We start from the raw sequence: 13,634 nt of genomic DNA, 5'->3' as shown, positions 1-13,634 counted from the left end.
GGCTCTACCACTGTCCCAGAGCCGGGAGAGGAACGAGGGAGAAAATAATGTTCTAAGTAAATGAGCTCCTCGTTGGGAAACACTATTAAGAAACAGCCAATTTTAAAGCTATAATAAATGTCTTATTTACATCTATTCCTGGCTTTTGGATTCTAAAGTTCCCGTCCGTGTCTTCAAACTTCCACCCCCCCCCAGCTTCCTGGATGATAGAAGTTTCCGAAGGCCGTTCCTTCCAGAAGGTACTGTCTGGCGTTAAACTAGTCTCAAGTGAGAAATAGGTCTCGGGCAGCCTGCATTGCGCCTGCGCGAGCTCTTGGGCCCTCCCGCGAGAGGAAGGCGGGCTCTGGGTTCCGGCGTGGTCTCCGCCGGTTGAGGGAGAGTAACTCTTGCTGCCGCATCATGGCGTCCGTGGGGACCCTCGCCTTCGACGAATATGGCCGTCCTTTTCTCATTATCAAGGATCAGGACCGCAAGTCTCGTCTTATGGGACTTGAGGCCCTCAAGGTAACGGGCCCGGGACGAACTGGCGGTGGGATGAGGGGAGGCGGCCGAAGCCGGTGACTCTGCGCCTGCGCAACGTCTGAGGGGTTCTGCCATGTGCTCCAGGGGAAGCTTGAGGGAGCCCCTTCTGGTCTCCAGTCCCTCACCCCGCGCCTGGGAAAAATCGACGTATAAGCCTTTAGTCTCATTTGGGGATTAGGGTGGCCCGCGGGCTCTCTTCAGAGTTGGGTGGGGCGGCTTGAATTCTCAGGCGGTGAAGGCGCGTTCCCGCTGGTTTCTGCAACCTGCAGGCATTCCGAACGGTGTTTTCGTTAGTAGGATGCAGGCGTGGGGAGGTGTTCTCAGGTCACTTAGCAGGTTAGGACGCTGGCTCTTAACCTTCAGTAGGTGTCCCTGCAACGGCCTCAAAGGAGATGAGGGTCATTTTCGTCGTGGCATCCTAAAGGTTTAGGCATTGATAGGGTAATTTCATTTTTGAGTCCCTTTATACATGGCATATTCTAGGGTGTGGTCTCATAAAAGTTAAAAACGTACACTTTTAAGGAAGAAAATACAGCTGCAAGAGTGAAAAGTGGTCACCAATAATCGTAGTACAAGGCAGTGTGTGACCTGAATCACCAGCTGTAGGAGGGCGTGTGTGCAGGTAAAAAGTCAGAGGGGGTCCTTATTACTTTGGGTAGAGGATTGGCTGTTGGTCGGGGATGGAGCAATGTTCCGAATGGGAGAGAGCTTAGCTGCTAGGGAGAGAACAGCAAAAGCAGGAGAACGCGTGGCACCTTGTAGGAGGAGACAGCAGTCTGATCTTAGCAGCATAGTCTTGCTAAGTTGCAGGGGTTCACAAAGGTGGAAGTTCTTGAGCGTGTTGACATGACAGTGTTGTTGTTGGCAGGGATGGAAGGGAGCCATTGAAGGGGGTTTGGACAGAATCAAAATTTAAGTAGAACTGTACCTGAGGAGGTGGCATTTGGGGTGGAATCCATGAAGTTGGTGTGTCATCAGGTCTGAGGTATCCCTTAGTGTCTTGAGGTTTTACTTAAATTAAGCGCTACAGGTCTGTCCTGGACTGTTTGATTTAGGGCAAGTTACACATCCTTTCCCAACCTCCTTTCCCAGTGGGGGCAATACACCCCTGTCAAGCGGAGGACAAAAATTAAATGAGGTAACTTAAGAAGTGGCCACCCAGCCTTTGACCAGTGGTAGGTACTCAAGCCACTTGTGTTACATGTTCAGTTCTATTTTTCATGGGAAGCAACCAGCAGAGAAAGTTAACACCCAATACATGCACCCAAAATACCAGTATAACAGAAGCTACAGGTGATTTTGTCTCTGCCACATCTTTGTAGTCCTCGCTCTCATGAGGCAGGTTTTATAGAGAAACATGGCACCAGAGCTAGTAAAGAACAGGATCGGGGTTCAAACCTGCCTCTCTCTCTGACTCTGCAGCCAGTGGTCTAAAGCCTGCTCCGCAGCCTTGGGGCTGATCCTCCTTTGTTGTGGGGTCTGTCCTGTACAGGATGCTTAGCAGCACCCTGGCCTCCACCCTCTATGGTCCCCTCCCTGATGTGACAACCAGGGATGTCTCCAGGCATTGCCAAATGTCTCCTGGGGTCACATTTGCCCCTGGTTAAGAACCACCTGCCTGCAGTCATTATTCTTTACATATTTCATTGTGCAGACCTATCAGTCAAAGATGTATTTTAAGGATAACCAATATTTTTACAAACATAGGGAACTTTGTGTCTTGTTACCTGTGAGATGGGGTGACAAGGGAAGGCCTCACAGAACATTACATTTGATGCTTTTGAACTTCTTTGTAAACTGGTCAGGATTTAATGAGCCGAAGTCTTCAGTGCATCAAGGCTTCGGGGGTCAGAGGGCATGTTGGGGAGCAAGCCTTGGCCGCCCTCACTAGAACAGAGCGAGGTCTCAGACTTTGAAGAACACCTGGAGCTTACAGACTTGAGAGTCAGAGTACTGGTGACTCTATTTAAGGCCTGGGGACTGAGGAAAAGGGCACGTTTGGAAAAATGGATGACTTAGCTGGATGGAGGATGAATCGGAAGGATCAGTGAGATGAGAGACCCTAGAAATCTGTATGGTGTGGTGGATCAGTTAGGTTGGTGACGCCAGGAATAGGAAGACAGGAAACGAGGTATTTGGAGGGAATATGAGCGTAATTATGTATGGAAAGGAAAAAGGATGCTTTTGGGCTTCTGTTATTCTCAGCATTGACTCCCTTGGTGGGTGATTCTTGGTTGTGGGTTGTGTACCGACTGGACCTTTGGGGAGAGGAGTGTGCAGTAAACCATGGCGTGACAGTTCAGGGTGTTGTGTGTTGACGGCTGGACTCCTCACATGGAGTTAGCTTTGTGCGGTTGTCCTGCACGGCCTCTTGAGTCAGACTGTCCCTGCTCTTGGCTGTAAAATGGGCCCGGAGAACCTGCCTCATAGATACGTTGAGGGTTATAGAGAGAACACAGAGCACTTGGTTCTGTTCTTTTACACAGGAATTGTCTTCTAACACTAGTAGTTGTGCCGTTTTCACAGGTAGATGTGGACCTGTCTGCTGCCTTTTCTAGAGAAGAGAAGCTATGTCATAAGTGAGTTTTACAGCCATCAGTTATATGTTCTTAACTTAAAGTTATATCTAACTTGAATATTGCTTTTTCTGTTTCATTTAGTCTCATATAATGGCAGCAAAGGCTGTAGCAAATACAATGAAAACATCACTTGGACCAAATGGTAAGAAACTTAACATTCTGTGTTTTTTAACAAAAGTTGTATAACATAAAATAGTCAATTCAACCTGTCTACAGAAAGTTAGGAGACAGAGGGGGGCATCCTCCCCTAATATGGTCAGGTGTTTAGGATGTATCCCAGACCTTCAGTTCAGTTCAGTCACTCAGTCGTGTCTGACTCTTTGCGACCCCATGAACCGCAGCACGCCAGGCCTCCCTATCCATCACCAACTCCTGGAGTTTACCCAAACTCATGTCCATTGAGTCGGTGATGCCATCCAACTATCTCATCCTCTGTCATCCCCTTCTCCTCCTGCCCCCAGCATCAGGGTCTTTTCAAATAAGTCAGCTTTTCGCATCAGGTGGCCAAAGTATTGGAGTTTCAGCTTCAACATCAGTCCTTCCAATGAACAACCAGAATTGATCTCCTTTAGGACGGACTGGTTGGATCTCCTTGCAGTCCAAGGGACTCTCAAGAGCCTTCTCCAACACCACAGTTCAAAAGCATCAATTCTTCAGCAGTCAGCTTTCTTTATAGTCCAACTCTCACATCCATAAATGACTACTGAAAAAACCATAGCCTTGACTAGACGGACTTTTGTTGACAAAGTAATGTCTCTGCTTTTTAATATGCTGTCTAGGTTGGTCATAACTTTCCTTCCAAGGAGTAAGCATCTTTTAATTTCATGGCTGCAGTCACCATCTGCAGTGATTTTGGAGCCCAGAAAAATGAAGTCAGAGCCACTGTTTCCATTTTTCCCCATCTGTTTGCCATGAAGCGATGGGACCGGATGCCATGATCTTAGTTTTCTGAATGTTGAGCTTTACGCCAACTCTTCCACTTTCATCAAGAGGCTCTTTTGTTCTTCTTCACTTTCTGCCATAAGGGTGGTGTCATCTGCAGTTAAAGTCATAATGCTACATCCAAGTTGAGGTCGGGTGTTTTTTCCACTTAACATAATTTCATTAGCATTTTATAAATCATAGCTATTGTCTTTTGCAACATATTTTGTGATATTACATTTAGTGATGCTTCATAATTTTTTTTTTCTTTTTTTTTTGCAGTTTCTCTGGTTTTAGCCATCTTTAAATTGTTCCAATGTTTTGCTTTAGATTAGCCAATCTAAAAAAGTCTTCATGGAGATATTCCTTCCTGTATGTTGAGTTATTTGTAATAAACTCCTAGATAGGTCCTGGGTCAAGAAGTCAGGGTAACTTTTATAGGCTTGGTGTAGATTCTGTTTTTTTCCCTCAGTTATTTTAAACAGGGTTGTCTCTTAGGGCTTGATAAGATGATGGTGGATAAAGATGGCGACGTGACTGTGACCAATGACGGTGCCACCATCTTAAGCATGATGGATGTTGACCACCAGATCGCCAAGCTGATGGTTGAACTGTCCAAATCACAGGATGATGAGATTGGAGATGGAACCACGGGAGTGGTTGGTAAGAAAAGGCAAAATATCCTTTCTCATTTGAGAGGAGTTATTTAATATTAAGGGCTTCCTTTGTGGCTCAGGCATTAAAGAATCCACCTGCAGTTCAGGAGACCGGATTTGATCCCTGGATCGGGAAGATACCCCTTAAGAAGGGAATGGCTACCCAATCTCGTATGCATGCCTGGAGAACTTCATGGGCAGAGGGGCCTGATGGGCTGCAATCTGTGTGGTTGCAAAGAATGGTACAGGCCTGACACGCTTGCTGAGTGTTTATTCTGAATCACATCACGGGGAGACAGTCTGACAAATCCATGTGGAAGGACATGATACAAGACAAATGGCCCAGGCACTTCCAGAGTGTCCGTATGAAAGAACAGGAAGGGGAGGGGGAGTAGAGTTAGGCAGCCCATCTAGATTCAGGGAGTTCAAGAGAAGTGACAGCAGCTCTAATATGTGAAACCTGGTTGGGTGCCAGATTTCTTTTTCCCAGCTCTGAAGGACGTTTGGGACACGGGTCATTTGTGGGTCATGTATTAGTATTTACCAACATCAAGATTTCCTGAGTGTGACAATTATGTTACAGCAATGCAGGAGAACATGCTTGTCCTTAGGAGCTGAATGTTAAAATATTCAGGAGTGACATGCCTGATTTCTGCAACTAATTTTCAAATTGTTGAACAGAAAAAGCATGCGTATATAAAGAAAACAAATGCAACAAAATATCATTAATAAGTAAACTAGTATTTATTGTACTATTCTTGAAATTTTTTTTGAATGTTTGAAATTTTTTTAAGTTTGGAAGGATTGATGAGATGAATATCTTCAATGTTACTTTTTCTGCATTTGAACTTTGAATTAATTTACTCAGCAAATATTTTATACATTCATTGGGAACCAAACACTGTTCTGGATGTACTTGGAATGCAGCAATATTCAAACTTATTTTTGTGATGCTAAAATGAGAGGGGAAGGCAACAGATTGGGGGAGGGATAGTAAACAAATTTTATTTAATACTGTATAGTGCCAACATAAATTTCACTGAATAGAAATCCTTGGCCTAGGAAACAGGAAGTTTTTTTCCCTTATAAAAATGTTTGTGTATTACGTTCTTTGCTTCCTGTACATCACTGAGAGTTGAACATCCATCTGCGAGGGGTACCTGTTAGAACCAAAACACAAGGCTCCATTTTTAGGGATGGCCTCCGTCTCTGAGACACTTTCAGCTTAAATCTGGAACCTTCGTATTTCCAGGACAGCATCTCATGTGTTTTGAGTTCTAGCGGTTTCCTGAGCCAAGTGTGCTGTCTCATCTGCAGTCCTGGCTGGTGCCCTGTTGGAAGAGGCTGAGCAGCTGCTGGACCGTGGCATTCACCCCATCAGGATCGCCGACGGCTACGAGCAGGCCGCCCGCATCGCTATCGAGCACCTGGACAAGATCAGCGACAGTGTCCTCGTCGACATGAAGAAGACCGAGCCCCTGATCCAGACGGCGAAGACCACGCTGGGCTCCAAAGTGTGCGTGCACAGTGCAGGGCTGCCGGGCACATTCGTGCAGGAGGCGGTGGTCGTGTGCTGGGTCTTAAAGACAGCTCAGAATTATCCACGGCGGCCTCATACTGATGTAATGAGCTGCCTTCTGGTTTTGTTATTTGGGTTTACTTTCTCTTTACTGTAGGTATAAACATGGGCATTTCGTGTTTTTGTTGGAGGCTGGATTACCAGGTTTGGTTAAGTCCTCTTGATAGGTTTTGTAAGCTATATAGTTCTTTATTTTGCAGGATAGGCTAGGGTAGGAAAGGTTTTGTAAGCTATATAGTTCTTTATTTTGCAGGATAGGCTAGGGTAGGAAAGGGTCCTACAAGTGGGAAGTACTCATTTTTTCTAACACTTTGTACCATTTCTTTGCTAGGAAGCATTTTAGTGGAGAGGTTCTGCTCCTTATTCATTCAAAACAAGGAATTGAACAATCCAGAATTTGAGTTTAGTATGAAAGGGCAGTCTCAAAATTGTCTTACATTGGCTGCTGTTAACATTTACATAGTTCTCATCACTTGCCAGGCCTACTGCTGAGTCTTGGGAGCACAAGACAGCTCTTGCCCCTGGACACTCAGCCGCCTCAGCCACGGGACACGCTCAACTTGAACAACAGTGGAGACTTAGGGACTCTTGTTAAAATGTAGTGTAAAAACCTAATGTAAGGTACTTTATTGCATGGTTTGTCTTAATCCACATCAATTCGGGAAGTTTTTAAATTTGTGCCCTAAAGGATGACATGGGCTCAACTTAGAGGGCAGGGCAAGTGCAGCAGAGACACTTGCTTCCTTCTGTCCTCCATGGTGCCAGCTGTCCCCTTGTCGCAGGTCTGAGCAGAGACCACTCCTGGGCAGGGGTGACTGCCTGGGGTGGCTTCCATCACAAGTACAGCACTCTGGTTCTCCTGGAAGGAGGGCATTACCCTTTCTAGAAATGCACACATTCTGTGTTGTTACTGCATTCTAAGTTGACTCAGCTTTATTTGCAAGTCTTTAGAAAACTCCGGTATGTATAGATCTTGACTATAGAAAACGTGCAAATGGACCGACAAGGGCCAGATACACAAACTCAACATAAAGCAAAACATTGTATGTCAGTTACTTAGGACACACGATATTTTAGTTTCTTGGCTATCTTTTCCAGGTCACTTAGATTCCAGGCACTGTATTTGGAGGGCTACAATTGCCTTTGGTTTTTTCAGAATCAGATGTGAAATTATCGAACAGTCTTCACATGTTAAGTGGTGCACTTCCCATAGATAAGATTGGCTTCTGCTTGGTGGTTTCATCTCTTTCCTGTTCTGTTTTGGCTTGAAAGTGGTAGTAGTATTACAAAGTAGAGGTCTTGGTAAATTTTTGGTTCTTGGCATACGTTAGTGGTCTCTTAATGTACATTCATAATGGAAGAAAATAGTACATTTCAGTAATTATTAACAATTTTTTTCCCATCCCAGTTTATGACTCCCTTTGGGGTCCCTGGACCCAGGTTAAGTGTCCCTTCCCAGACTGTTGAAAGTACAGGTCGTGGTGACATTCTTCCCTGGGGACCCTGAACATGGTTAGTTCTATATGATACCCGTGGGTCACAGTATGTCATGTCATCTGAGTTTCACAGCACGTGTTCTTTCTGGCTGCAGTCACTGTTGAGTGGACATGAAAGGTTAGTGTTGTGTGTCCTCTCAGGGTTAACAGCTGTCACCGGCAAATGGCCGAGATCGCCGTGAACGCCGTCCTCACCGTGGCCGACATGCAGCGCAGGGACGTTGACTTCGAGCTCATCAAGGTAGAAGGCAAGGTGGGCGGGCGGCTGGAGGACACCAAGCTGATCAAGGGTGTGATCGTGGACAAGGACTTCAGTCACCCGCAGATGCCCAAGGTGAGCCATGCCTCCTTGGCGTCAGGCTTTTCCCTCTTGAGCCCTCCAGGTAGTTCATACGTTTCTGTCTCTCCCTACAGCAAGTGGAAGATGCTAAGATTGCAATCCTCACGTGTCCATTTGAGCCACCGAAACCAAAAACGAAGCATAAGCTGGATGTGACATCTGTGGAAGATTTTAAAGCCCTTCAGAAGTACGAAAAGGAGAAGTTTGAAGAGATGATCCGACAGGTGCGCCTTACCACAGCTTCTAGTGAGGTTTAAACTAACTAGGGCTGATAGGACATAGCCACTTGTGTATTTCTTTCTCTTTTCTGTACTTTAGTACTCCCACCCACACACCCAACTATGTTTCTCACCTTGGTTTTAACCTTTTTTCCAATAGAAGAGTGCAAAGAATACTTTTGTTAACATTACTGTGGCATTTCTTTCCCAGATTAAAGAAACTGGTGCTAACCTAGCTATTTGCCAGTGGGGCTTTGACGATGAAGCGAATCATTTACTTCTCCAGAATGACCTGCCGGCGGTTCGCTGGGTTGGAGGACCTGAAATTGAGGTAGGAGGCCCCCTGCAAGGACACTGCGTGCAGGGCTTGAGCTCACGGAGCATCTCTGCTCGAAGCCCCTGTGACCTCGCTCTGCTGTGGTTCCCACGCTGTGCTGAGGCCCCACAGACTAGAGGCTGAGCTGCAAGAGGGGAAAATGCTAGACTCTTTCTTCCTGTTTGTACGTGAGTTTCTGGTGTGGCATTGCCAGGTGCTCTCCTCCTCATTGCTGTCTGGTTGGCCCTCAGAGGTGGGGGACTGGCTGTGCACTTCTGTGTCAGTCTCACAAGCATTCAGCTGCCCAGACATGGTCTGTGGCCCCTCAGACACGGCCTAGTTGGTCTTCATGGGAGGAGGAAGGGGAGAGCTGAGAGAGTGTGTGCAGGGTCCTAGCGCCGGGTCGCCCGCCCTTCAGAACCTTGTTCCCTGAACAAGGCATTGGGCTGGACCCTGATACTTGGGCTGGAGTTGGGCAGTGGTTCTAGGGAGCACGGCAGCCGTGGGTCACATTCGGCCCGTCTGTGGTCTGGTGTTGAAAGTTCCCCACTCACCATGCTGGTCGTTCCCTTCCTCCCGTCAGCTGATTGCCATCGCCACAGGTGGCCGCATCGTCCCTCGGTTCTCAGAGCTCACAGCTGAGAAGCTGGGCTTTGCGGGTCTTGTGAAAGAGATCTCGTTTGGGACCACCAAAGACAAGATGCTGGTCATCGAGCAGTGTAAGAACTCCAGAGCTGTCACCATTTTCATCAGAGGAGGAAACAAGATGGTGAGGACTCACTTATTTGTCCTGCATTTTTTCTGATTCTGAAATGTGATTGGGCTTTTCGCATAATGTGTTTAGCTGGGACACTTTAAGAAGGACAAGGTCATCTTTCTTGGAGAAGCAGGGACACCTCGGGAACTCCCTAGCAGTCCAGTGTTAGGACTCTGCAGGACTCTGCTCTTGACTGCTGGGTCCTGGGCTTGATCCTTGGTCAGGGAACTAAGATCCCTCAAGCCATGCAGTGCGGGCCTCTCCCCTCCCCACCCCCCCAACCCCCCCCCCCCGAAAAAAAAAAATAAGGTCTCATCACAGTGTAAGACACTGAAGACCATGTTCCACCTTTGGGCCTCCAGGGCACATTTGCCTTTCCTCGGTCTCAGGTAGAAACGGGGACCTGAGAAGGCGCATGGGTGCACTCTCCACTCTCCAGGGATGGGTTTCCAGCGCATCACGATGAGGAAGACTCATTGTGAGGGTGTTGCTTTGTCATTTTTGTTTGACCCCTTTCACCACTTGGTCATATGTCCTGGCGTGAGTCCTTGGCTGCCTGGGATTCTGGGAGTTTTTTTCCTAACTGCGTTGTAGGGAGGAAAAGTAGAATGAAGATAGAAACCGTTAACTTAGGCAGCGTTGCTTTCCCCAGATCATCGAGGAGGCCAAGCGTTCCCTCCACGACGCTCTGTGTGTCATCCGCAACCTCATCCGGGACAACCGCGTGGTGTACGGCGGGGGCGCTGCGGAGATCTCCTGCGCCCTGGCCGTCAGCCAGGAGGCCGACAAGGTGAGCGCCTGTGTGACCGTGTGGTGTGTGGCGGGCTGGACTCCGGGCCTTTGATCTGAGCTGTTCTTGTGCCTGTGGATGTGGGTTACTACAGGCCAGCGTGTGTCAGCCTTTTTCCAGACTCCAGCCTTGACACAGATCTCTGCACACTTAGTGTTACTTGAAATTGAGAATTACTTAGACATAACTGAAGATGCAGCGGGAAGACTGGCTTTCTTGACTTCTGACATTGTGTACCTTCTCCATCCTCGCCCTATAGCGACACTCATGCAACAGCCTGTTCTGAGGACTCGTCCTGAGTTAGCTTGTCCAAGGATGTCATTCCGTAATGTCCCCAAATAGCTGCTGGGGGTTCTGTCAAGTGTGCTGATGTAACCCTGTGCCCTTGCAGTGCCCGACCCTGGAGCAGTATGCCATGCGCGCCTTCGCCGACGCACTGGAGGTCATCCCCATGGCGCTTGCCGAGAACAGTGGCATGAACCCCATCCAGACCATGACTGAGGTCCGGGCCAGACAAGTGAAGGAGGTGAACCCCGCCCTCGGGATCGACTGTCTGCACAAGGGGACCAACGGTGAGGTGCTGGGCCACGGTCTGACCTAAACTGAGGAAGTACTTGCCGCATAATGTGTACCATGAACTGGTCCTGGCTTTTTTAATTCTTGAACACACTTCAGGTACCCAGGGCCTGAATTATAGTGTTTGATATAATTATTTGGGGAATTGTTAGGATGCTGGTCTTTGCAACCTACAACAAAAAACTGTAGTGCAGTATTTATTCCAAAGTTGACTTCCATTGTGGAAAATCATTCCCTTCTCATTTCTTTTACATAAATGTCTGTCAGTGTGGCTTCTGTATGTCATATAAAACAGCTCTAAAATGGACTTACAGTTTACCGCTGATTCTGTGAGTGTGTCCTGTAAATCATAGGGTGTTTATAGTAGGTACTGTGACTTCTGTAGCACTTCCATCATTCACTGCTGAAAAGGTAGCACAGCCCTGGCATGTTGGGATGGGGGTCCTGGTGAATCCCAAGATTCTGTACTAGTTGGGGTTCTGTCTCAGTCCTGACCACAGAATCTGACGGCTGGTTTTTTTTTACTTAGAACTGCAGGTGTGTTCTGGATTTTAGGTTAACAACCCAAGGATTTAGTAACAGCAGCAACTTCTTGTCAGAGAATTTACATTTCTTTAACTTGATTGTCTGGGTTTTTGCTGAAGCAACTTTACATGTCAGACACCGTCTGATCTCATTTACTTGGGGCTTACTAACTGACAGCGTAGGGAACTTTGTGGGGTGAGAAGTCGCTGAATGATTCCCTCTTAGCAAGTCACTGAGAAACCCACCCTGTCATTGAAGAGGGCTCCCTGTCCCCCACAGTGCCCCAGTAACCAGGCCCACACTCCAGAAATCTTGGGAAGTAAGGGTATTCTTCTGAAAACATAACCGGGACCAGTGGCTTTGAAAGTTGTATGTCTTTAAGTTTTACTCTGATTCATAAATAGCAACAAGGAACTAATGATAACGTGCTTCTCTGGTGGCTCAAACAATAAAGAATTGGCCTGCAATTCAGAAGACCTGGGTTCGATCCTGGGTTGGGAAGATTCCCTGGAGGAGGGTATGGCTGCCCACTCCAGTATTCTTACCTGGAGAATCCCCAGGGACAGAGGAGCCTGGCGGGTTACAGTCCATGGGGTCCCAAAGAGTCAGACGTGACTGAGCGACTTTCACTTTCCATTAATGATAGGAGTATGCTGTTTTAGAATGATAAGTTTGTATGCTGTTTTAGAATCATGAATTTGTGTTTTTCAGATATGAAACATCAACATGTCATAGAAACCTTGATCGGCAAAAAGCAACAGATCTCTCTTGCAACACAAATGGTTAGAATGATTTTGAAGATTGACGACATCCGTAAACCCGGAGAGTCTGAAGAGTAAAGAGAGGATTTAGAGTAAAATGAGGAGTAAGATCCACTACTGTGACAATAAAGGGGCGTCTTGTGCTGCATCTACAGCTATTTATTGTTCCGTCCTGTATAGACACTGTAGTGGATGCTGTGACAACAGTAGCTGTTTGGTAACCATAGTTCACTTGTTCAGAGACATGAAAGTGTAGAGGTATGATCTCACAGTGTTTTGTATTTGTTGTATTAAAGGGAACTCTAAACAACCTTTATGTTCTGCTCTTCAAGTTAACAAACATTCACTATAACGTTCATCAAATGCCTTAATTGAAGGGGTTTGAGTTTTTTTTTTTTAATGTAGGACCTGTTTTTAACAGTTTTAAACGTTCAGTTTATTCTCAAGATTTACTTTAACATTGAGGAATATGTGCTTGGTCCTATTAAACTACTTAAGTGCTGCATCTGTCTAAATGGGTGAATCTTTGATTGTGGAGACCCTTCAGAGAGGAATATCCAGCACACGACTGGGCCTGTCTTCTCTGCTGTTGGGTGATGCTGACTAGGGTGGTCCGACAGTGCTGACGAGACCAGCACTAACGGGGTGACCTTCACACAGTCCCCTTGCGTTATCCTGGCCTGGCTCCACCCAGAGCCCTGGCCAGCATCGCACAGAGAAGGCCAGGGTGGGCACAGACTGGCGGCACCCTCAGGTGCTTAGAAGGGCATCCAGAAGCCAGGTGGGATTTTCTCAGAGGAACAAAACAAGTGAAGGTTAGAGTGGAACAGAAAAAAAGGGTTGAGTGGAAGGAAACAGCTTGCAGTTACCATGTGTGGGTAGGTTGGTATTAAATTAGATCTACTCATTGCGGGTTTGATCCCTGGGCCTAGGAGATCCCCTGGAGGAGGAAATGGCAACCCACTCCAGTATTCTTGCCTGGAGAATCCCATGGACAGAGGAGTCTGGCGGGCCACAGTCCATGGGGTCAAGAAGCAAATCAGCGTGACTTGGCAACTGAACAGTACTGGCTCAGAGTGGCATGGCCCTTGGCAGAGGCTTCACCTGTTAGCACCCTGTGACGGAGAAAGGCTGCTTACCGTTCACATCTTACAAATGGCCTCATTGGGCAGTGTCTTCAGCCCAGCATGTGGTGGAGCGGGGTCAGACCCTGGCCGACGTTTCTGGGGTCCCCTCTCCCCGTGGTGTTCTGCCCCCTGCTGGCTTGTGGTTGCTTTTCTGAAAGCATGCTGCTTAGAGGATGTGACTACGCGCACTGTTGTGCCACCAGGGAAGAGGGTTTGGAGCCGTCGGTTTCTCCTGGGAACCTGGATGCTGGCCAGTCTTAACTGTTGGGTCGTTGTGTTTGCTCCATGTTAATGCGTTGGTGGTTTCGCTAGGAAACTTAGCAGTGAGCGTTAACATCGTTCTTCCTGATGAACATACAACCTAGTATGTATCTCATCGTGCAGTGGACTCTGAAGTGGCTCTGTTATAATTTACTACCTATTGGGTGCAGCGTCAGAATGCATTGATTTCAAGTTTGGTTTCAGTGCAGA

General features: G+C 47.2%; 1 protein-coding gene across 3 annotated transcripts; it reads left to right on the top strand.

Moving 5' to 3' along the window:
* Window positions 1-60: 60 nt before the first annotated feature.
* Window positions 61-12,539, top strand: CCT5 (chaperonin containing TCP1 subunit 5). 3 transcript variants are annotated; one of them, XM_081521321.1, is made up of 12 exons: window positions 61-95; window positions 1,309-1,315; window positions 3,183-3,243; window positions 4,521-4,685; window positions 5,996-6,194; window positions 7,895-8,087; window positions 8,168-8,317; window positions 8,523-8,642; window positions 9,211-9,396; window positions 10,037-10,174; window positions 10,566-10,746; window positions 11,987-12,539. In XM_081521321.1, exons 1-12 carry the CDS (start codon window positions 61-63, stop codon window positions 12,112-12,114), a joined length of 1,563 nt encoding a protein of 520 aa, XP_081377447.1. In that variant the 3' UTR covers window positions 12,115-12,539. The 3 variants fall into 3 exon arrangements, with proteins under 3 accessions (XP_081377447.1, XP_081377446.1, XP_081377448.1); XM_081521320.1 differs by lacking the exons at window positions 61-95; window positions 1,309-1,315 and adding an exon at window positions 346-504; XM_081521322.1 differs by lacking the exons at window positions 61-95; window positions 1,309-1,315; window positions 4,521-4,685 and adding an exon at window positions 346-504.
* Window positions 12,540-13,634: the final 1,095 nt, after the last annotated feature.

This window comes from Giraffa tippelskirchi, chromosome 8 (assembly GCF_054371585.1).
Source record: "Giraffa tippelskirchi isolate mGirTip1 chromosome 8, T2T-mGirTip1v1.2.pri, whole genome shotgun sequence".
NCBI lineage: Eukaryota > Metazoa > Chordata > Mammalia > Artiodactyla > Giraffidae > Giraffa > Giraffa tippelskirchi.
This window is presented reverse-complemented; position numbering and strand designations above follow the sequence as displayed.

Bases quoted from the DNA above. Each gene is read 5' to 3' on its own strand.
- CCT5 (XM_081521320.1), top strand. From the start codon at position 400: ATGGCGTCCGTGGGGACCCTCGCCTTCGACGAATATGGCCGTCCTTTT. The intron at 8,088-8,167 runs GTGAGCCATGCC...CTCTCCCTACAG, and splicing joins GTCACCCGCAGATGCCCAAG to CAAGTGGAAGATGCTAAGAT. The intron at 10,175-10,565 runs GTGAGCGCCTGT...GTGCCCTTGCAG, and splicing joins TCAGCCAGGAGGCCGACAAG to TGCCCGACCCTGGAGCAGTA.